Source organism: Bos indicus, chromosome 13 (assembly GCF_029378745.1).
Source record: "Bos indicus isolate NIAB-ARS_2022 breed Sahiwal x Tharparkar chromosome 13, NIAB-ARS_B.indTharparkar_mat_pri_1.0, whole genome shotgun sequence".
Taxonomy (NCBI): Eukaryota; Metazoa; Chordata; class Mammalia; order Artiodactyla; family Bovidae; genus Bos; species Bos indicus.
In genome coordinates this window covers 60,166,723-60,190,885 of record NC_091772.1, presented here as the reverse complement: position 1 = coordinate 60,190,885, position 24,163 = coordinate 60,166,723, and the positions used below count along the sequence as shown (strand labels likewise).

Here is a 24,163-nt window from a genome sequence, read left to right as displayed (position 1 = left end):
ATGATATTCTGCCTTGTGGGTGGCAGGTTGAATGGAAAAGCACTGCTAAAGGTGAGGCTGGGAGTCATGGAGGGCAGGGTGGGGAGCCAGCAGGTCCCAGGGCTGTCCCCGTGTTCTAGGGTCTAACAGCCTAAGAGCCTTAGGAATTCTGGGCCTGGCACCCCCACGAGCAGCTTCCTCTCCAGGCCTCTCTGCACCTACTGTTTCCTTGAGCTGGGACCCTCCCCGCCCATCACATTCACACCTCCTCATTCGTCAGTTCCCAGCTTGGCTCTCTGGGCCTAGGAAGTGGAGCTCCCAGATTTGCTGTCCCTCCTCCTAGATCCTGTTCCCTGTGGAGGGGCCTTATCATACCATTGTATGGACTTGTCCACAGGCTGAAAGATACAGGGACAAGATCTGGGTCCTTATCACCAACACCCAGCACAGTCCCAGGCACACAGCAGGCACTTTATGCATATTTACCAGGTGGATAAAGAGATGAGATCAATGACTTTTGAATGGCTTTAACTTGAGCCTCAATTTCCTCTTCTATAGACTGTTTTCAGGGATGCTATGAAGGTGGCAGGAGATAAAGGATGTGAAAATATATGCGCATAAGGGGCAGGCAGAAAAAATGGGAGTTAATATAATCTATACTGAGGGGAGGAAAGTAAAGAAAATGAGATACTGCCCTTAAAACACTTTGCACTGTCTGGCACACAGTAGCTCCTCAACACATAGAAGATATTCTTGTTATTAGTCCGCATTATTGTTATTACTTTTGTGTTTTTTTTTGGTTATAAGAAAGCAGATTTCCTGAGCCAGAAGGACTAATAGCATGGTTTTCATACACGTGGAAATGGAAATGGAGACTATGAAGCTCCAGGAGTTGGGAATAGGGTGGAGATGTTGTGAGTCTCGGCAGGAGGATCAGAATTGCCACCGTCATGGAGACTGGCTATGGGATGTTGGGTGAGAGTCCTCTGCTGAGTCCGTTCCCCTTCTGTGCGAGAAAGGGCCTGGGCTCCTGACCTCACGTCCGACCCTCTGGAACTGCGTGAATGCCACTCATCCCATTGCCACTGGTGGTCTGTTGCAAGCCTGTTTCTGGTTGGGCATCGCCCTCTAGTGACAGAAGGTGGGTAGAACAAGCACGTGGTGCCTGGTCAGGCAGTATATGAAGTGAGCACAGGCCATGCAGAGAGGCTGCCTGGAGAAAGAGCCTTAGTGGGCCTCGCTGGAGTGGGGGGCCTACAGGGGTCAGGTAGGGGAGCCTAAACTTGGGCTAAGCTGTTGTTCTCTCCTTCTGGGTAGCATCCGGAGGGGCCATCCCCCAGAACCTCCCCATGTATTCTGTCTGACTGCCCTCTCTTGTTGGGTGGCCCCATCAGTTTCTGAGCTTCTCTCTGAGCTTGATCTGTAAGAGGTGGTCACTTGGGAAGGTCTTCTTCCAAGGAAGGGGCTTAAATTCTGGAGAGATTGTGGGTGAGGCTGAGATTGTCAAGGCTGGATATTGTCACCTTGCTTATTTAACTTAGAAGCAGAGTCCATCATGTGAAATGCCGGGCTGGATGAAGCACAAGCTGGAATCAAGATTGCCAGGAGAAATGTCAACAACTTCAGATATGCAGATGAGACCACTCTTATGGCAGAAAGCAAAGAAGAACTAAAGAGCTTCTTGATGAAAGTGAAAGAGGAAGAGTGAAAAACTGGCTTAAAACTCAACATTCAGAAAACTAAGATCATGTACTTTATGGCAAATAGATGGGGAAAAAGTGGAAACAGTGACAGACTTTGTATTCTTAGGCTCCAAAATCACTGTGGATGGTGACTGCAGTCACAAAATTAAAAGATGCTTGCTCCTTGGAAGACTAGCAGCGACAAACCTCAACAGCGTATTAAAGAGCAGAGATATCTCTTTGCCAACAAAGATTCGTATAGTCAAAACTGTGGTTTTTCCAGTAGTCATGTACAAATGTGAGAGCCGGACCATAAAGAAGGCTGAATGCCAAAGAACTGAAGCTTTCAAATTGTGGTGCTGGAGAAGACTCTTGAGAGTCCCTTGAACTGCAAGAAGACCAAACCAGTCAATCCTAAAAGAAATCAACCCTGAATATTCACTGGGAGGACTGATGCTGAAGAAGCTCCAATACTTTAGCCACCTGATGTGAAGAGCCAAGTCACTGGAAAAGACCCTAATGCTGGGAAAGATTGAGGGCAGGAGGAGAAGGGGGCGACAGAAGATGAGATGGTTGGATGACATCAGGGCCACAATGGACATGAGTTTGAGCCAACTCTGGGAGATAGTGAGGGACAGGGAAGCCTGGCCTGCTGCAGTCCATGGTGCCACAAAGAGTTGGAGATGACAGCGACTGAACAACAGCAGGAGCTGGGGTGGAGGGACAATGAACCGCCTGAGATCCAAAGGTTTGGGGAGGGGTTTAGGCCCTGAAGAAACTTCATCTCCTAACTTGAAAATGTTTAGGAAAAAAACCTTGTCTGTGGCCCCCAGTTGGGTGGGGCAGAGAACCAGGTCCTCTGAGGCAAAGAATATAGTCAGGGGATAGCAGGACTGGAACTTTCCATTTCTGTCTTCGTGTCTTGGAATTCAGAACATTCAAAATCCTAGAATTCGATGCTTATCAGAAAACTCCATGTAGAATATCAACTCTGTAGAATCAGATTACGCCTTGAGATCAGAATCAGAAGTGCAGTCAACTCAACTTTAGACCTAGTAATCCGGGACTGGGAGTCAGCGTCCCTCGCCCCCAGTCTGGTCTTGGAATGAATGTTGCTCTCACCTCAGTTCAGTTCAGTCGCTCAGTCGTGTCCCACTCTTTGTGACCCCATGGACTGCAGCACGTCAGGCTTCCCTGTCCATCACCAACTCCCGGAGCTAACTCAAACTCATGTGCATTGAGTCGGTGATGCCATCCAACCATCTCATCTTCTGTCATCCCCTTCTCCTCCTGCCTTCAATCTTTCCCAGCATCAGGGTCTTTTCCAATGAGTCAGCTCCTTGCATCAGGTGGCTAAAGTATTGGAGCTTCAGCTTCAGCATCAGTCCTTCCAATGAATATTCAGGACTGATTTCCTTTAGGATTGACTGGTTGAATCTCCTTGCAGTCTAAGGGACTCTCAAGAGTCTTCTCCAACACCACAGTTCAAAAGCATCAATTCTTTGGCACTCAGCTTTCTTTATAGTCCAACTCTCACATTCCTACATAACTACTGGAAAAACCATAGCTTTGACTAGACGGATCTTTGTTGGCAAAGTAATGTCTCTGCTTTTTAATATGCTGTCTAGGTTGGTCATAGCTTTTCTTTCAAGGAGCAAGTGTCTTTTAATTTCATGGCTGCAGTCACCATCTGTAGTGATTTTGGAGCCCAAGAAAATAAAATCTCTCACTGTTTTCATTGTTTCCCATCTATTTGCCATGAAGTGATGGGACCAGATGCCATGATCTTAGTTTTCTGAATGTTGAGTTTTAAGCCAACTTTTTCACTCTCCTCTTTCACTTTCATCAAGAGGCTCTTTAGTTCTTTGCTTTCTGCCACAAGGATGGTGTCATTTGCATATCTGAGGTTATTGATATTTCTCCTGGCAATCTTGATTCCAGCTTGTGCTTCAACCAGCCCGGCATTTCTCATGATGTACTCTGCATATAAGTTAAATAAGCAGGGTGACAGTATACAGCCTTGACATACTTCTTTCCCAATTTGGAACCCAGTCTGTTGTTCCATGTCCAGTTCTGACTGTTGCTTCTTGACCTGCACACAGATTTCTCAGGTGGCAGGTAAGGTGGTCTGGTATTCCCATCTCTTTAAGAGTTTTCCACCATTTGTCGTGATCCACACAGTCAAAGGCTTTGGCGTAGTCCATTTGCTACTGTCTGCTCCTACATTTGTTCACATTAGTTAAGTCTGGGACAGGGCCCTGAAATCGGAATTTTTAGGTAGCACCAGAAAATGCTGTTAGGCCACCGAGGTTTTTGTTGTTGCTCTTTAGTCACTTCAGTCATACTTGACTCTTTGCGACCCCATGGACTGTAGCCCACCAGGCTCCTCTGTCCCTAGGATTTTCCAGGCAAGAATACTGGAGTGGGTTGCCATATCCTACCCCAGGGAATCTTCTCCACCCAGGGATGGAAGCTGCATCTCCGGCTTGGCAGGTGGATTCTTTACCACTGGGCCACCTGGGAAGACCCCTCCCCCAGGTTAGGCAATGGATTTAACCCAGTTATGCCTCCTCTTCATCCATCAAAAGGGAGCATTGAGGCCCAGAATGAGGAAATGATTTGGCCTTGACCTCACCGATTGTCGGTGACAAGCTGAGACTTGGACCTGTGCCTCCCAGTGCTAACTGCCCCCCTGCCAACAGCAGCCCAGGGAGTTTAGACAGCTCTGGGAAGGTGTCCTCCTAGGTGTCCCTGACCCTCCAGACATGTCATACAGGCACAGATGGGTTCCTGGGGCCTCTCCTGTGATCTCGGGGCTGAGAGGTACGGGAGTAGGGGAGCACAGCACCCGTCTGCCTCTGGCTGAGCCCCCTTCTCGTGAGAGGCCTGGAGGGGCTGAGGGCCCATTCCCCACCCAGTCTCTTACACACCCTGGTCCTCTGGTCCCCGGGCATTCCAGAGAAAACTACCCTACATGGTTTAGGTTCAATTACTCCAAATTCATCAGGATCATGATTTTGCAACACCACTTGATGCCCAAGAAGCATCTGTGAGTTTCTTTTCCCTTTATTAAAAAAAAAAAAAAGTGGAGTCTTGAAACAACAACAGAGCATTTCAGAGGCACTAACTTTTGCAGAAAAGAAGCTAGTGGTCTGGCCAGGTGAGGGGCTCTTGCTGACCTCAGGGAGACAAAGAGTGAGGCCTTGGGGGACAGGGCCCCCAGAGTCTGCTGGAGGCAGTGATAGGGGATTGCCTGTGTCAGGTGGAGGGGAGCCTGAGAATGGGTGCTGTCTCTGGGTGGGGCTGTCCTTCTTCATCACCTTCAGCCTCTCCTCCGGCCTGCTGACACCCCCATTTCCAGGCCACCCTGGGACCCTGGGGTCTCATGCGCTCCTTGTTCTTGGCTGCTGGCAATGCCAATGCAGGAAGCACCACTTTCTGGGGAGTTAGGAGAGCAAAGGAGATGGGAGGCACTTGATGGTGGAGTGACAGGCAGTGAGGAGGTGCCTTGTCTTGCTCTTCCTGCTGGTGTATGGCCTTGGCTGGTGGTTGGGGGGCGTGCCACAGGCTGGGGTGTCAGGGGTGAGGTGGGTGAGGAGGGGAATCCTCCCTTACTCCTGACCCGACAACTTCCTTCCTCACCTCCCCAAGGCTCCCAAGGCTTCCTTGCAGCTGTGGGTGTGCTGAGCAGGTGAGCAAGTGGAAGGCACAGCCCATGGGATCCCTGGGTGACCTTGGACAAGTCCCTTCTCAGCCTCAGTCTCACCAGAGGTACAACAAGCAGGAGGAGCTGGAGGGAATGGAGTGGCCTGGAGAATCTCGAAGTTCCTTTCAGCCTGCATGGCCTCTTCTGGGATGAGCTGGGACGCAGGACATAGGTGACCAGCGGCTCGGGAAACAGGGGCCAGGGCACCTTGAGAGGGAGGGTGCTGAGGGAGCACTGATGCGTGCAGCAGGCAGCTTCCAGAAGGGTGGACTCGGCACAAGGCTGGCTGTCCGGCCAGAGGCCCCGTCACGGCTCTTCCATGGCCAGCTGGGGTATCCAGAAGCCTGCGGAGCCTCTTCCAGGGGCTTCCCAGGGAAGCTGGGGGCTGTGGAGATGCCTCTAGGGATGGGCTAGAGCTGGAGGCACCCACAGCTCAGGGTTCCAGAGTCTCCTCTGGAGTGGAAGTAGGGCTCTCAGGACTCAACCAGCCTGCCTGGCTGTGGCCTGGGCCCCGCTCTTAGAAACACCTTCTCTGCAATGGGGCTGAGGAGGATCAGGGAAAGACCTAGAAAAAGAAGTGTGCTTTCTTTAAGGAGGAATAGAGAGTGAGAAGTTGGGGGGGGTGGGGTGCACAGGAGTTGGTCTCTGTCTTAGTATGTGCATGGTGGTGGTGGGGACACAGTGGAGAAAAACAGGAGGAGAGGAAAAGATAAAAGGAAAGCAAGAAAAAGGAGAAAGGAAGGGTAGGAAGGAGGGGAAAACCGAGGTGGCAGAAATGTAGGAAATGCAGGAGAAAAGAGAGAGGAGATGTGAGTGAGAAAAAGAGAACAGGGAAGGGAGAGGAGGGGGAACAGCTAGAGAGTGAAGGGGTGAGAGAGAACTCCTGAATTGGCCAAGGCCCTGGCTGCAGATTGGGCGCCTAGGTGGGCGCTGGCCGGGGCCTCCCATCCCCCCTGCCGTCCAGCTTCCGGTCCTTGCGAGGGCGCCGCTCTCTCTGGCCCTTCTTCCGATTGGGGTTTCTCTCTGCAACAAGAGCACAGAGTGTTGCTGCTGAGGCCATCCTGACAGATGAGGGGTACCCGCACTCCCCGCAGCAGGCTCTGAATGACACAGCGGTGCTGACCTGACAACCACTCCTTTTGAGAGTTGGGACGGCAGTATCACGTACCCTAAACCGGACACTCTCAATTCCTTAGGGGCTGATGAGGGCACTGACTTGTGGGGCACCACCCATGCTGGGCATCTGCCTCATTTAGGGCTCGAGGTCCATGTGGGGCCCCCTTTGTCAAGAGATAGGGTGGCTTGGAGGGCCGTTGGGGTTGGGGGCGGGACAGGACCCGCCCACGTGCACTCACTGCGAGGTTTACTGGGCTCTTTGCTGGAGACGCAACACCTTTCACCGGAGTCTCAGCACCAACCTCCCCACTTAGCTCCCAGCCCAGCTCTGCCCTCAAACAACAGTGACAGCAGCACTTGGTTGATGCTCCCGCTGTTGCCAGCTGTGGCTCCAGGTGCCCTGTGTTTCTCATCTCCAGGATATCCGGGAGGCAAGGGCAGCCCGGATGCCCCATATGACGCCGTCACCGGGGTCTGTACCCACTGGCTCTCCCACCGTGGGGAGTGGATGCAAACCCCAGACCTGCCAGGGAGTCCTGACCCCGCTGTGCCCTCCACCCCCCACGGAGCTGGCGTGAGTGTCTAACACAAACACACAATCAAGTCCCATTTCTCAGGTAAGGCCACTGAGGCCCAGGAGGGCCCTCGCTTACTCAGAGGCACAGCCTGGGCTGGAGTTCTGGGCATTACTTTTGAGTGACTCCCGGCTCACCTGGAGCAAAAGACCATGTCATCTCTGTGGCCTGTCCCCCAACCCCCGCCCTTGCTCACACCATCCTGGTCACTGGCAGGTTCATGCCACCGCCACACCTTCGCTCTGGCTGTGCCTTCTGCCTGGAATGCTCTTCCTGTTGTGAGCGATTATCCACAGGCAAGAAGATGGAGACATGGGTGGGAGCAAAAACGTGAAAGTTGCTCAGTCGTGTCCGGCTCTTGGCTACGCCATGGACTCTGCAGTCCATGGAATTCTCCAGGCTAGAATACTGGAGTGGGTAGCTTTTCTCTTCTCCAGGGGATCTTTCTAACCCAGGGACTGAACCCAGGTCTCCTGCATTGCAGGTGGTTTCTTTACCAGCTGAGCCACCAGGGAAGCCCAAGAATACTATCCCTTCTCCAGCGGATCTTCCCGACCCAGGAACCGAACTGGGGTCTCCAGCACTGCAGGCTGATTCTTTACCAACTGAGCTATCAGGGAATCTGGTGGGACCAAGGACAGCCCTAAATTTCTGATTAAAAAGTGTCTGCACATCCAGGCCATCTTCTTGCATCACTAGCCCCACACTCTTCTACAGGAGCTGCTGGTTGCTTCCCCAGGTCTGGGGTCTCTTCATTTCTGTGGTCCCATCTCAAACTCATCCCCTGTCCCCAGCTGCCCACCATGCGTGGGACAGTCCCCCCGGAAGAAGGCACATCCCATCCAGTTCCCTAACGGCTGCCCTAGCTTCACGTAGCGAGGAATCAGCTTGCTCAGAGCCGAACTCTTGTCTCGTGTGTGAATGAATGCCAAGTGCTGTGGGACACTTGTCCCCTTGCTGACTAGTCTAGGGCCACCAGTGTGCTGTCAATCAGGAGGTGAGACAGCTCTGTTGGACTTTACAGAGAACTGGTCGCCATTTGGGAAACTGAGTCTCTGATGGCAACACGGTGGTGCCTGAGGCCCTGACTGTGGACGGCTACCGCCTTCACTGTGATGTTACTTCAGTCAGTACTCTCTGGTGTGTTGGACCCAAGCACGGCCATAATGAAACTTGTTTCTCCTTATAGTTAGGCACCAGGCGTGGGTGCATGCTAAGTCCCTTCAGCCGTGTCTGACTCTTTGTGACCCTATGGATCATAGCCCACCAGGCTCCTCTGTCTGTGGGATTCTTCAGGCAAGAATACTGAAGTGGGTTGCCATGCCCTCCTCCATGGGATCTTCCCAACCCAGGGATCAAACTCTCATCTCTTACATCTCCTGCACTGGCAGGCACGTTCTTTACCATTAGTGCCACCTGGGAAGCCCAGCTAGGTACTATACTGATTTTTCTTTTTTAATGCCAAGTGCAAATAGGTCACATTATCCATGACTTTGTTTCAGTGTCAAGCGGTTGTCCCAAGTCCTTTATTATAGGAGGTATCAGTCTGAAGGGGTCTCAAACCCCTGCTGGAAAGGACAAGCTTGATCTTCGTAAGGGATCTGAGGCTAACCCTTGCAGGTGGACACTGGGGAGGGCAATGCTCAACACACAGGAAGCTGTGACTAGTGGGGCCTTCGGGCAGCCTTGTGCTGTGCTGTGCTGAGTCACTCAGTTGCCTCTGACTCTTTGTGACCCCATGGACTGTAGCTCACCAGGCTCCTCTGTCCATGGGGATTCTCCAAGCAAGAATACTGGAATGGCTGCCATGCTCTCCTTCAGGTGGTCTTTCCAACCCAGGGATTGAAACTAGGTCTCCTGCATTACAGGCAGATTCTTTACCATCTGAGCCATTAGCGAAGCCCTCAGGCAGCCCTACAGGGACGCTTTGTGGGGGCTAGGTCCTTCAGTCACTATGTCCTGCCTGTTGCCCACCGTGCCAACCCTGGTGCTCACCTCCTGGGCAGGGCCTCCGGATGGGGCATTTCCTTGACTCAGACAGCACCTGGCAGGTGGCCGCCTCTTCTCGCCCGGCCCGGCCGGCCTCCCTCACGCGGGTCTCCAGGCCCCAGGCCGAGCCGCAGGTCTTCCCATTGTGTGTACAAGGGCTCCAGCTGCCCCAGGGGTTCAGCTCACACTCCTCTGGGGGTGGGAGAGGGAGACAGACAGATGGATGGGGTCAGTTGGCAGTGAGTGTCCCTCAGATCAAGTGCAGGGTCTGAGGGGTTCAGCTCCCTGAAGACACCATCTCCATGTGTTAGAGTCCCAGGCTACCATTAAGGAGCCAAAGGGGAACGTTTAAACAGCTACTTATGAGATCCTGGGATAAGAGCGCTACTAATGCAAACACAGGCCACGGCGGACAGGAAGCCTGAGTGACCGACTGTGTGGCTTTAAAGGGGAAGGCTTCCCTGAGGAGGTGACATAGGAGCCAGAAGAAGAGCAGACTTATCAGGTGGCGGCGGAAAGAAGTACATCCCAGATAGGTGTGCACAGCCCTGGAGGCCTGGCCATCCTGTGTGGGGCACGAGGATGCTATAGTGAGGGACAGAGGGGAGGTTCAGGATGGGAGGGACAGGAGACAGGCTGCAAGGTTGGCTGGGAGGCCCTCAGGGCCAAGACCTGGTTTCTGAACCTGATCGTGTGCTTCTGATAAGCTTTAGGAGGTGGGAGTTATGCTGTGCTGTTGTCATGGACAACAGCAAAATGAGGTCATGGAGAGAAAAGGTAGGGAGTAATTTTTTTTTAATATATAATATATAGTATTCTTTCACATTTGATTCTTTTAAGAGTCCTGGAAAGGTAGGCAGAGAATAGGGCAGCTCTTAATACCTCCACTTTGCAGATTAGGACACGGAGGCCCAGAACAGGTAAGGGGTAAGCTGAAGCTCCAGTCCTTTGGCCATCTTATGCAAAGAGCCAACTCATTGGCAAAGACCTGGATGCTGGGAAAGATGGAGGGCAGGAGAAGAAGGGGGCGACAGAAGATGAGACGGTTGGATGGCATCACTGACTCAATGGACAGTTTGAGCAAACTCCAGGAGATGGTGAAGGACAGGGAAGCCTGGAGTGCTGCAGTCCATGGGGTCAGAAAAGAGTCGGACACAACTGAGCGACTGAACAACTAGGGAAAAGAGGCGCTCGCACAGCAGAACAGCAAGTGTTTACGATCCAGCAGGGCCCAGTGACCAGGTCTCCAGACCCTGGAACTACAGTCCTTCACAGACGCATTCATCTGGGAAGCACAGACTGAGTACCTGCCATGTGCCCCCTGCTGTGATGGGTGCCCAGATGAGGCAGGGAAGGCACAGCCCCGGGTCTGCCTCCCAGAGCTCACCGTCTACAGCAGTGGGGCTGGAAGGGCAGAGTGCTTGTACAGACCTGGGGAAGCCCTGGCAGCAATAGGAGACCAGGGGGCCCCATCCTGAGCCACCTGGCGGGCTTCCTAGAGGAGAAGACTCCTGATCTGAGTCTTGAAGTGGGCATGGGGAGGTCAGCCAGATTCAGGGAGGGGCAGGAAGGACAAGTGCTCCAATTGAAAGAAATGAAAGTGAAAGTGTTAAGTCGCTCAGTCGTGCCTCTTTGTTGACCCCATGACTGTAGCCTGCCAGGCTCCTCTGTCCATGGGATTCTCCAGGCAAGGATACTGGAGTGGGTTGCCATTCCCTGCTCCAGGGCATCTTCTTGACCCAGGGATTGAACCCAGGTCTCCTGCATTGCAGGCAGATTCTTTACCATATGAGCCACCAGAAAAGCCCATAGTTGAAAGAAATACCCAAGCGAAATCCCCAGATGACTCTGCCCTCCATGGGGAAGCTGGAGCACAGACTCAAGTGGGGGAGGAAAAACCTGATAGGTTGGAGAGGTGGCAGATGGGGACCACATTGCCCACAGCCTGGAGAACAATGGGAGCCACTGAGGGGCCTTGAGCAGAAGAGAACCTGATCGGATTGTCATTCTCAGATCATCGCTCTGGCTTCTGGAAAGAGAGACAGTGTGGGCTGCAGACAGTGAGACTGGAGGCAGGCATATGGGCAAGAGGCTGTGGCCAAGATCCTAGCAATGGGCAGAGAATGAGGAGAGAAAGGGATGTTTGGGTGTAGGGTGGGGAAAAGGGAAAGGAAGGCTGGGGCAAGTTTGGGAGCTTTATTCTGCTTCATTTCCCCCAAAGTTTTTTTTTTTTCTTTAAACCACCTAACATCTGTATTTATTCTTGTGCATCTTCCGTCTCCCCTGTAAAATGTCATGTCTACAAGGGCAGAAACTTTGTCTGTTTTGTTCACTAATATGTCCTCAGCAACTTAGAAAGTGCCTGGAGCATAGAAGATGCTCTAGCAAATATTTCCTGAATGGATGAACGAGATTGGATTGGATGTAGGATGATAGGCAAGAGTCCACAGTGATGCCCATGCTTCCAGGATGGCCAGCCTGTGGCTGGTGGAGCAGATCACTGATGGAGGAAGCCCAGAGGAAGCACCAGGCTGGGGATGGGCAGGGAGGGAAGAAGGCACCCACAGGGCAGGTGAGGATGTGAGTCTGCTGCCCATGAGAAAATGAAGCTGAGGAGAGCGAGTTAGGAGCCATCAGTGTTTGGAATGACCATGAACATGAGCCCAGAGAGACTGTGTGGGCAGAGATATGTGATTCAGGTGAGAACGCTGGAGAACAGCCTCATAAAAGGACAGATCACAGAAGCGGTGCTCACACAGGAATCTGAAAGGAGTAGGGGGAAAACAGCAGTCATGACAACTAATATGACAGGTAATAATAATGACATATATTGAGCACTTACTGTACCAGCTACTGCATTAAGTACTTTAAAGTGTATTAATTTACCCCTTACAACAACCCTCTCCCATGAAGTAGATTTTATGTTCTATTGTAATTTTCTTAACATTTGGAGAAGCTGAAGGATAGAGAGCTTAACTGACTTGCTCAAGTTCACTAACGGATGATTTTTAGAGATAGCATTTGAACCCAGGTCTTATTCCAAAATCAATACTCTTCTTCTGTGCTCTGCAGCTGCCCTTGGCAATAATAATGATGTAGATGTTGGTAGTAATGGTAATCATCACAATAGTGCCTATGATGGGTCTAGTGTATTGAAGGGTTCCTATGTGTCCCTGACACGGCATTGGGTTTCCCATCATCACGTGACATTCTGCTATGGGTTCTTCCAGGTCTCCTAACACCCCTCACCAGCCCCTGCTCCAGGGAGGGAGGGGACAGGGCAGGGAGAGGATGCCCCCACTCACCCTGGCACTCCCGTGTGCTCTGCTGGGCCGCAGTGCCTGGCGGGCAGGTGGGCAGACACTTTCCCTTGTACAGGTAAAACCGCCTCTTGCACTGGATGCAGAAGTCCTGGCTGAAGCAGCTTTCACACGTGGCTCCGCATTCTGTAATACAGCCAGGACCAGCCCTGGTGAGGGGAGCTGCCTGGGGAGGGGACCCTCTGGGGCTGCCCAGGACTGGGGAGGGCCTCTGAGTCTGCATTCTGTAATACAGCCAGAGCCAGCCCTGGTGAGGGGAGCTGCCTGGGGAGGGGACCCTCTGGGGCTGCCCAGGACTGGGGAGGGCCTCTGAGTGACCCAAGCTCTGTAGTACTGGGGTCCGGATTCAGTGTGTCTCTGGAGAAGGGAATGGCAACCCACTCCAGTTTTCTTGCCTGGAAAATTTTATGGACAGAGGAACCTGGTGGGCTACAATCCATGGGGTCACAAAGAGTCAGACACAATTGAGTGACTAACATCTCATTTGATGTTGTCCACAAATGGGGCTGCATTTCAGAACTCCTTTTCTCATTTGAACTGAGGCTCAGTGGGGGCAGGTGTCATGTCCAAGGTAGGAAACATGATTATATTGATTCTCTTTATCATATGAGCTGAGGCTCAGAGAGAGCTAATACCTTGCCTAAAGTCACACAGTGAATCTGGGCTGGGAGTGAGGACTCCCTACTCCATTTCCACCAAAGCTCAAAGATGGTCATGATTTGCCCAGCTCACAGTGAAAACCAAAGTTAGGAGTTAGGACTCCTTTTCCCATTGAGCTAGGCCCAGGGAGAGTGAGTAGCATGCCAAAGGCCACAGAGCAAACTAGTGTAGAGGTGGAAGTTCCCTGTTGTTAGTGTTGAGCTCAGAGAGGGCACTGACTTGCTTAGGGCTTCAGAGCCAGCCTGAAAGCTAGCATATATCTGAGTCTGGGCTCAGGCATACATTGCTTCCCCAGGGGTTGTTGTGTTGAGAGGTGGGATGTGGACCAGGAGTGCGCAGGAGCGCAGTGCTAGCATAAGACAAGGAAGGGGCCACATACTTTTGCACCTGTTGACTTCCTGGCCGCGGACGCCGAAGTAGCCGGGGGGACAGTCGTGCACACACTTGCCGTACTGGCGGATACCTTCCCGACGGATAAACAGGAAGAGCCTCTGCTGGCAGGTTGAGCAGCCGTTCTCCTCTGAGCAGATAACACAGCCTGTGCAGTTGCCCCCTGGACCAGTGCCCACTGCCAGCCAGACCAGGGTGGAGGGTGGGGAAAGGGAGAGAGAGATAGTGAAACCACATGTGTCAGCAGCTCAGACTGTCTCATTGGGATAGAACAGTAATTGAGCACGTGGCCATTCAGATGACTGCACTTCCGATGCAACTAGATCATGTGACTTTGGTCATGTGACCAAAACCTGGCTAGTAGGTTATAAGGTAAAGCAGTGTGTGTGCAACTTCTAGAAAGCTTAAAGGGCAGGGGGCATGCCCTTTGTCATCCCCTGATCCTTCCTGTTGGGTGGAATGTGAACACGAGGGCTGGAGCACGAGCATCTGTTTTGGATCATGTGTTAAAGATGTTGGGGAAATAAGATTAAAAGTTTGGTCACTCACTGACATATTTAATCTTCACTAATACAGTGTGTATTTTTGAGTGTGTTTGTGGTGCACATGCATGAGGGGGTGGGAGAAGACCCTCGTCTCCTTGCTGCCTTTGTGAACAATACCCCATTCCTCACTGACGCCATTATCAAGGGCTCCCAACATCCTCAAGTACAGCAAGTAAAGGGAAGGAACTTTTTGTTCCAGAATTGGCAACCAAAGCTGGGGAGAAAAAGGTGAGAAATACCCTAGAAAGAAAGGTCCTCCAGGGCTTACAGGGAGTCTTTGCCATCCGACTACCTCTGATCATGCTGACACCAAGACAGGAGGACTCAGGAGAGTTAGGAGCTGTCAACTTGGGGAAGAGGGGGTTGCTGTGGCTTCCCCTCACTTCCCAAACCCCCAAACCAAGTGAGAGGAGATGCAAGGGTACCCCTCACAGAGACTGTTGCCTGCAAAAGGGGGTGACCAGCACCTCACACCCCGGTTGGATGTTGGCTTTTGTGGCTCTGCTCCTTCCAACCCAGCTTTGAGCACAGAAAAGAGACCAGGAGAGGGAAGGGAGGCAGCAGAAGAAATTGCACATCCTTTATGGCCAGCATGAGGGGTTCTCAGTGGCAAGTCTCCCAGGAGTAGTCAGGCTCAAGAAGCCTCACCCAAGAAGGCTGGTTTCTGGCAGGCGCCTGAGCAAGAGGCAGTATGGTAGACCACTGGGGGTAGGTGGGAGCTGGGGAGAGTCAGAAAGTAACTGGGTGTCATTAAGGGACAGGAAAGGGCCAGGCAGCTTCATAGAGGTGGAGATTAGGGAAACATGAAACTGTTGCGTGTTTATACCTCACCAAGTTCAGCTTGTTTAATAAACTAGTTACCTTGGCACTATGTAAGCCCACTGGCCCTGAGATGTGACCCCACCAACAAAGGGCAAAGAGACCCTCTATTGGCTTGAGGTGATCTCTGCCACCTGGCAGAATAGGACTCAGATTAGAAATTATGTTCAATGACAGAGAAACAGAAGGGTATTTCCTGAAAACTGAGTTTGTGGTCGGAGACCGCCTGACATGGGCGTGGGTGGTACTGCCCATTTTGCAAGTGAAGAAACAGAGGCTCAAAGAGGTGAAATGACACACCCAGCATCCCCCAGAATCAGTGGTGCAGGGACACACGTCAGTCAGCACCACACTGCCACTCGGCGCACTTGCTCAGGGCCTCCTCTGTGTCTGGCAGAGCCTGGGGCTGCAGGCGTGAGCAACACGTGGCCCTGCTGTTCTGGGACCTTACAGCCTGGTTGGGAGGGTTGCAGCCCACAAAAGTGACTGTAACAGCAACGCAGATGGTGCAAAGCAAAACCCTTACTAACTGTTGTCTCTCAGAAGAGTTTAGGGATCACGCATCCCAACCCCTGCAGCTTCACTGGGGACCCAGAGGCCAGAGAAGTTGGAGCCTTCCCCAAGGTCAGGCAGCCAAATAGCAAAGAAATTCCAATTAGAGCTACTGCAGTATTTGTAGAGTGAGATTTCAACATGCTGCAGAAAAAACAACCCAACAAGGACTCACCCCTGACCTGGGAGGGTTGTCAGTGTGTGTGCATTCATGCATGTATGTGGACAGGTGATGGATCTCAACTACCATTATTCATCACCAGCTCTTTGAAGAGCTGTTGCCTCTGCCTCTTGCTGCATCCCTGATCCCAGCAGTTGGTAGGGTGCCCTCTAGTGCCTTGCTGTTGTAATGACACCCCTGACTTTTTGAATCTGATGGCCTCACTCCGGCTTTCATCACATCTCTATAACTCATAGGAGATGAGTCCTGAATATTCTTTGGAAGGACTAATGTTGAAGCTGAAACTCCAGTACTTTGGCCACCTCATGCGAAGAGTTGACTCATTGGAAAAGACTCTGATGCTGGGAGGGACTTCAGTTCAGTTGCTCAGTCGTGTCCGACTCTTTGCGACCCCATGAATCTCAGCACGCCAGGCCTCCCTGTCCATCACCAACTCCCGGAGTTCACCCAAACTCACGTCCATTGAGTCGGTGATGCCATCCAGCCATCTCATCCTCTGTCGTCCCCTTCTCCTGCCCCCAATCCCTCCCAGCATCAGAGTATTTTCCAATGAGTCAACTCTTCACATGAGGTGGCCAAAGTACTGGAGTTTCAGCTTCAGCATCAGTCCTTCCAAACAACGCCCAGGACTGATCTCCTTTAGAATGGACTGGTTGGATCTCCTTGCAGTCCAAGGGACTCTCAAGAGTCTTCTCCGATACCACAGCTCAAAAGCATCAATTCTTTGGCACTCAGCTTTCTTCACAGTCCAACTCTCACATCCATACATGACCACTGGAAAAATCATAGCCTTGACTAGACAGACCTTTGTTGGCAAAGTAATGTCTCTGCTTTTCAATATGCTATCTAGGTTGGTCATAACTTTCCTTCCAGGGAGTAAGTGTCTTTTAATTTCATGGCTGCAGTCACCATCTGCAGTGATTTTGGAGCCCAAAAAAATAGTCTGACACTGTTTCCCCATCTTATTTCCCATGAAGTGATGGGACCAGATGCCATGATCTTCGTCTTCTGAATGTTGAGCTTTAAGCCAACTTTTTCACTCTCCTCTTTCACTTTCATCAAGAGGTTTTTTAGTTCCTCTTCACTTTCTGCCATAAGGGTGGTGTCATCTGCATATCTGAGGTTATTGATATTTCTCCTGGCAGTCTTGATTCCAGCTTGTGCTTCTTCCAGTCCAGCATTTCTCATGATGTACTCTGCATATAAGTTAAATAAGCAGGGTGACAATATACAGCCTTGACGTACTCATTTCCCGATTTGGAACCAGTCTGTTGTTCCATGTCCAGTTCTAACTGTTGCTTCCTGACCTGTATATAGGTTTCTCAAGAGGCAGATCAGGTGGTCTGGTATTCCCATCTCTTTCAGAATTTTCCACAGTTTCATGTGATCCCACAGTCAAAGGCTTTGGCATAGTCAATAAAGCAGAAATAGATGTTATTCTGGAACTCTCTTGCTTTTTCCATGATCCAGTGGATGTTGGCAATTTGATCTCTGGTTCCTCTGCCTTTTCTAAAACCAGCTTGAACATCTGGAAGCTCATGGTTCATGTACTGCTGAAGCCTGGCTTGGAGAATTTTGAGCATGACTTTACTAGCGTGTGAGATGAGTGCAATTGTGCGGTAGTTGACTATAACTCATTAGAAAGGGCAATGCTGTTCCTCCCATTTTCCCATGGTTACAGATGTAGAGACTTGAGTGCTAATTTTATGAATAATAAGTGATGACAACTACAGTTTGTACAATGTTGCTTTAGAAAGATCCAGACTTGATGGCTCCTCAACTTGACTATGCATAAGAATCTCCAGGGAGGCTTGTAAAGCCTCTAGGCCCGGGAATGTACATTTAAACAAGACCAAAATAGACATAATTGGCATTTTGTGTGTGTCTTTTCTTGCTCACACTCTTCTTTCCCTGAGAACCAGACCTGGCAGCTGTGCTTGTACAGCTTGACCCTGTTCCCTAGCCAGTGGTGGACAGGCTGTATACCAAGGCCTGACAAGTCATCCAGGCTGGGACCATTAGACCATCTGTCTAGAGAATTTTGACTGTGGGTGGACAGACCATGGTTTAGGATGGCCTCTTGACCTAAGGACATTTGCAGGAGGGCAGGGTGGCCTGTTCCAGTGTACAAGTGTGAGGAGCTTTGGTGGGCACTAACACGCTTGTCTAGCAAAGGCCCATCTCTGACTTTGAGGTTCATGTGGTACCACCTCTGTCCAAATGCAGCTAACATGGGCTTGAGCAATCAGCATCCGGTCCCCTTGACTGCAGTGATTGGTCCAGACACAGGCACGTGTTTCGACGGAAGCTAGTCTTAGGATTGTGTGTGTGTGTGTTTACACTCTATTTGATTTGAGAAGATGTAGACCAGAGTTGGTGGACAATGCATGAGGGGAGAGGGTCCCAAGAATGGAGGCCATGCAAGAGATTGCCTGTGCATCTGATCTACTCCTGGGAGGGTCCATAAAGTTTCTTCTCTTCTAAAACCATTTTGAGTATGGTTTTCTGTCTCTTGCAGACAAAGACTCCTGACTACACAGAAGCACACACACACACACATACACACAGAAATAAATTAGATGCGGGGGCGGGGGGGGAACTTCATGGGGCCCGGATGGTCAGAGTTTCTGAGCATCTTCTAAGTCCAATTTCTAGTCCCTGAAGTCTTGGCTCACTCCATAGTCCCAAAGAAAGTCACTAGTTAACGTGAGGTAGCTCTCCTCACGTCAAATTACAATCAGAATGCTATAGGTCACCAGGTAAGTGGAGCCCAACGGGTCATGGTAGAGCAGCTCGGCTTTAGCAAGGCTGAGGGCCTGAAGCTCTGCCCGCTCAGCCTGACCACATGGCATACTAAGGGGCCCTGGGGTTCTAGGGCACATGCTTTGAAAACCCCTGGCTCCTTCTGTACCTCAACTGGATGCTGGCCTTCATCACTGCCCTCTCTCCCCTCTGAGGCACATTTCTCATTGAAGTATCAGTATTTGAGCTCTGATTGCAACCTCCCTGAGTTTTCTTGGGGCATCACAGGGGATGACACCCCATGTGATTTCTCTTAGTAAGTATTTCCCTTCATCAAGACCATCCTCCCGCAGTCAAAGTACCAATGGCCCCGAAAGGATGATCTTGTGTTGCTCCAGCATCCAGAGGGGCTTGGAATGACATTGGAGTCACTTTGTCTTTCCTCAAGCAGCCAGGGGATAAGTTGAGACTTGGATGTCCATCTTACGGAGAATGACAGTGTGCTTTTTATCACATCGGGGTTGGTAGTTTACTAAGGGATGCAGGCTTATAACAACTCTGAGCACGTGCATTAGACCAAGGTTCAGTAATCCATCCATCCATCCAACCATTCATTCAACAGATAGCTAGTGAGCCTCTACTCTCTGTGAAGTCCAGTGCTAGGGACTCAATGGTTACGAAATGTGGCAGTGATCACGGGAAAAGTACTTCAACTCTCTGGGCCTCAGTCATTCTAGCTGTGAAAGGGGGTGGGACTTAACTTGCAGATGTGATGAAAGCAGACAGTATAATGCATGGAAAAGTCTTAGCATAGAGCGGTTCACCCTTGGGATGGTGAAGGGCTCAGGACAGAGACAGAGGAGGCAGCTTTGGTCTCGGATGGAGGGCAGTTTATTCTTTCTGTTGGGATTACGGAATGACCTGTGTTCTTTGAAACGAGGGTTCCCAATCTCAGGGTCACCCACATCCTGAGAATGACCACAAACCCCTTGTTTTGATGGGAGTCAATGGTTCGGTGTTTGCAAGTGATCACTATATTTTTTTCATTTAGGGATCTGAGTGGATTCAGAGTCATTTGCAAGTGATCACTATATTTTTTTCATTTAGGGATCTGAGTGGATTCAGAGTCATCTCTGCATTATCATGCCTCCTGCCCACCTTTCCCTGAGGGGGTCAGAGGCACAGGGTGACATCTAGGATCCTGAAAATTACCTGGTCTCTCAGGCAGGCCCATCTCTTGGCAGCCCACTGTGAGCCTGAAATTGACAAATCCTCAATACCCAAGCCAAGAACTTCAGCTATACACTTAAAAAAACACCAAAAAACTAATTCACTAACAGTTAAAAAATCAGATTTCACATAAGAAGCTGGAAAAGTTATAAATACTTGCCCACACACCAGGCCTGCATTCCCGCAGGGCAATGCTTGGCTGGAATTCCACAGACAGGGCCTATGTTCTCCGGTTTGCCAAGGTCCCCACCACTCCGTTATTATCCCTGACACTGAGGGCAAAGGTCAACCGCCATTATTATCATCCATGTATCTTACAGCTGCTTCATTCATTCACATTAGAAGGCAATGCAGAGTAGGGGTTCCCAAACTTGGGCATGCATCAGATTCACCTGGAGGCCTGGTTAAATCACTGATTGCTGAGCCTTCCCCTCAGTTGCTGATTCAGTAAGTCTGGGTAGGGCTTGAGAATCTACACTGCTAACAGGTTCCAACTTTAAAGTGGAGCAGGGTTAAGAGCCACACTGCTTGCGTTCAAGCAGCTCTGCCCCTTATTCTTGTTCACGTCCCCTTGAACTAGTGCCTTAGCTGCCCTGTGCTTCAATTTTCCCACCTGTAAAATAGGGTTCACACTGACCAACCTGAGAGAACCCTGAGGACCTGAGCAGGCATAACAGTTAACGAGGGTCTCAGTAACGTTGCTATCACCACCGGCCATGCCTCCACTGGTGTTTGTGATCTCAGACTTGCTTTGGCAATCAGCGCAGAACTTTTAACTTGATGTTAACATTTTTAAGGTAGAGTTTCTTCACATTTGGGGTGTGCCCAGGGAAGTGTGTGTTGCATGAGAACAGTGTGTGTTGTGGTGGACTACAGGATTTAACACAGCTGTCCTGAAGGACTCGCTGGGGGAGAGGAGGATGGAGAAGAAGAAAAAGAGACCACCATCACCTATCCCAAGGCAGGGCAACCTGAGGAGGGCCAGGCCCTTGAGAAGGATCCAGAACCATGTATGTGGGGGGGAGACCCCCACACAGAGTGCTGGACGGCGCATTCTCCTATCCCCGCCTGGCAGCGGAAGATGCATGTTACCGATGACCAGAGGAAATAAACAACATCTGGGCTCCCATCTGCCTGCTCAGATCATCACATATGGGAGGCAGTCTTTGCCACTGGAGGCTGGCTCAGAGGACCCCCGGGCACATTCCTGCCTTGGGAGCAGATTTCACCATCCCAGCAAGGCATGGGCCCTAGCGATGACTCCTGATTGGAGAGACCAGGGCGGGCGGGTGTGGGGACACTGTCTCAGCTTCCAGCATGACAAACGCCCATTTTCTGGCTGTGTGATCTTAGGCAAGTGGCTTCACTATTCTGAACCCGAGTCGCCTCTTTTGCAAAATGCGGACAATAGTAGCAACCATCTCCCAGCACTTGTGAGCTCATCCATGCCGAGTACTTAGCACAGCTCATGGCAGACAAATGAGCACTGTTTTAGCACTTGATTGATGGGAGGTGCATGGAAAGCACCCCAAGGGGCTCCCTTGAGAGCTGGGAGTTCAGCTTGGCTCATTCTCCTTCAAATTTCCACAGTCTTGCACACTGCTGCTGCTGCTGCTGCTGCTAAGTTGCATCAGTCATGTCCGATTCTGTGCGACCCCATAGACAGCAGCCCAACAGGCTCCTTTGTCCCTGGGATTCTCCAGGCAAGAATACTGGAGTGGGTTGCCATTTCCTTCTCCAATGTGTGAAAGTGAAACGTGAAAGTGAAGTCGTTCAGTTGTGTCCGACTCTTAGCGACCTCATGGACTGTAGCCCACCAGGCTGCAGGTGCCTGATATTTCTTAAATGAATGAATAAATGATGGCTTAATAAAAGTTCTCAAAAGCTGTTTTCAGGGAAGCTGCAGTCTAGTTGGAGGAACTTGGTTCATATATTGCCAAAAAAGCTGATGATGTCTGCCCAGCAGAGCTCAGAGCTAAATGAAGGACCCAGGCAGCCAGGAGCTGGGTTCAGACTGTAGTTCATCAGGGATGGTTTTCTGGAGAGGCAGATGTGGGACAGGACTGGTTTGTGTCAGAAGAAAGGTTTCCTAAGAACGGTGAGTTTATGACAGTACAGGAAATCCCCTACATACGAATCTTCAGGCTGTGAACTTTCAAAGATGCCAGTGTGTCCACAGAAAGGATGAAGAGAGACAGGGGGAAGAATAAGTAACTGAAGAGCTGAAGAGGCCCACAATGCAGGAGATGGCAAGGGGATGTTCTTTATTTGAGAAGATTGTTCGTTTTTGAGAAACAGGACCTGAATGCAGAAAGGTCCGTGAAGTTTGCAGCAGCCATTCAGAATGCAATTCAGTGCTACCGTGTCATCTATGATGAGAGAAAAAGCTACTATCCAGATGTCACTGGATCAGTTTTTCAAGAGGGGCAAGAGGATTGAATCCAGCAATGAACCAGAACCTGTGCCATCAGCGTCAGGCGTGAGTGAAACTGCAGCTTGCCCCTACCTCCTATGGCTGATGACCCTTCAGCTCCACCATCCCAGCTCCCCTCCCTCTTCTAGTCAGTAATTTTATTGCCTCTTCACCTGATGCCAGCCCCTGTGTGCCAGATGTAGTACTGTACTACTGTGCTTTTCAAGGAACTGTACTGGAAGATTAAAAATGGTTTTTTTTGTGTGTGTGTGTGTTTGTTTTTATGTATTATGTGTGAAAAGGATAATAAAACTGTTATAGTACAGTACTATATAGCGAACTGTTAGTTGGGTACCTCGGCTAACTTTGTTGGAATTACAAACAAATTGGACTTAAGACTGCACTCTGAGAACAGAACTTGTTTGTATGTAGGGGACTCACTGTATATAAGTTGGTGGCAGGGAGGGAGCTTGGGCAAGAAGCAGAGAGCAAATCCTTGCTACAGTGTCAATACACGACACCAAGGGTTTAACGGGTAGAACCCTCAGAATATAGTATAATAGGCACACATCCAAAATGGAAACTTTTAATACTTTCCTCCCTCTGCCCACCCCAAACTGCCCCTCCTGTCCATATGTGTCAATGGCCACTTCACTTGTGGTCAAACATCTTGGAGTCACCCTGCCTCTTCTACTTGGGTTACCCCATAGACAATCTATCAGAAATAAGTCTACACCAACGCCAATTACATTCCCTCCCAATCGCCACTTGCCCTGCTCCAGCCATGCTGGCCTCATCCTTGCTGTCCCTCAAACATGCCAAGACCACTCCCAACTCAGGGCCTTTGCACTCGCTTGCCATTCCCTCTGCCTGTAATGCCCTCCCTACATTCATCCACAGGGCTCACCCCCTTGGGGTCTCTACTGGAATGTTCTTCCCCATGAGACGTCCCTGACCACCTGCCTGAAGTCACACCCATTGCAGATCCCTGTCGCACCCTGCTTTGTTCTTCTTTGGCACTTATCTCCATCTGATATGTGAGGGGTTGGTGTGAGTTTTTGTTATCTATTTCCCACCACTGAAAGGTGAGCTCCAAGAGGGCAAGGATAAACCACAGTGCTCTGCACGGCTCTTCAGCGCCTTGCTTTGCTCGCTTAAAGTATCCTGGCGAGTGCTGCACATCACTGCCTTGTCCTTTTTATGGCCGCTACCCCCTCCATGCAGAGACGCTGCATGGTTCATTAGGTACAATGATCGTATCCACTTCAGAAAAGAGGAAACTGAGGTCCAGGGCAATGCTGCTGCTTGCTCAAGGTCACTTCCTAAGAGGTAAGTGACTTACGAAGAGGTATCTGACTGGATAGTCCGACACAGGCAGTGTGACTGCAGAACCTGAAGGCCTCACCTCAAGGCCACACTGCCTTCCCACCGCCAGTGTATCCCAATGCCTCCCTTAATCCTCCACATAGAGTAACAGGTCCCCTTGCTAAGGCCTTGCTAGGTTTCCTGTGCTGTGCTAAGGCTAGTCTCCTTCAATGTTCATTTGACCTTGATAGAGACAGGAAATTAGCCAGACAGTGGCAGTATAGGTTGTCCCAAGACTGATCCTGCCCTTCTGCATCTCATTCAATCTCCCTTCATCCCGTGCTCATCTCCCCTTATCTCCATGACATGGAGCAGATCAGTACCTATGTGTTCAATCAGGGGGCCAAATGACCGTTTCCCTGTCCTTCAGGTCCCCTCCAGCCTCTCTGAGTAATTCTCTTGCTACCACCTGGACTTGGAAGAGTGGGTAAGTACCCTGCCCCAGCTCCTGCTTGAATCCTTCTTAGACATTAGTTTCCACCGGCTGGGGAGGTGGGGAGATGGAGGCTGGTAGTGGAGCCAGGGCTCACACACACATCTGCTGTTTCCCAGCCAGTGGGGAGCCTTAGAATCAAATCCACATCAGAATCCCCTGGGGCTGTATGCATTTTCCTCTTAGACCCTGTATCTCCAATTAGTCTTTTAAAGATAACTGCTTATTTTACTGCATGTGTGCTCAGTCGCTCAGTTGTGTCCGACTCTTTGTGACCCCCCCGCCCCCCATGGACTGTAGCCCACCAGGTTCCTCTGTCCATGGAGTTCTCCAGGCAGGAATGCTGGAGTGGGTTGCCATTTCTTTCTTCGGGGGATCTTCCTGACCCAGGGATTGAACCCGCACCTCTTATGTCTCCTGCATTGCAGGTGGATTCTTTATTAATGAGCTACCCGGGAAGTGGTTA

The 24,163-nt window shown here is 50.7% G+C and overlaps 1 protein-coding gene across 1 annotated transcript in view; it reads right to left on the bottom strand.

The window, feature by feature from the left end:
* Positions 1-4,759: 4,759 nt before the first annotated feature.
* The window catches only part of RSPO4 (R-spondin 4), a 36,323-nt gene continuing 16,919 nt past the window's right edge, over positions 4,760-24,163 (bottom strand). The window contains exons 2-5 of the mRNA XM_019972699.2: positions 13,407-13,595; positions 12,353-12,493; positions 9,054-9,239; positions 4,760-6,390 (exon numbers count right to left, since the gene is read on the bottom strand). Coding sequence (XP_019828258.2) covers positions 6,287-6,390; positions 9,054-9,239; positions 12,353-12,493; positions 13,407-13,595 — 620 coding nt within the window. The 3' untranslated portion in view covers positions 4,760-6,286. The remainder of the gene's footprint in view (positions 6,391-9,053; positions 9,240-12,352; positions 12,494-13,406; positions 13,596-24,163) is intronic.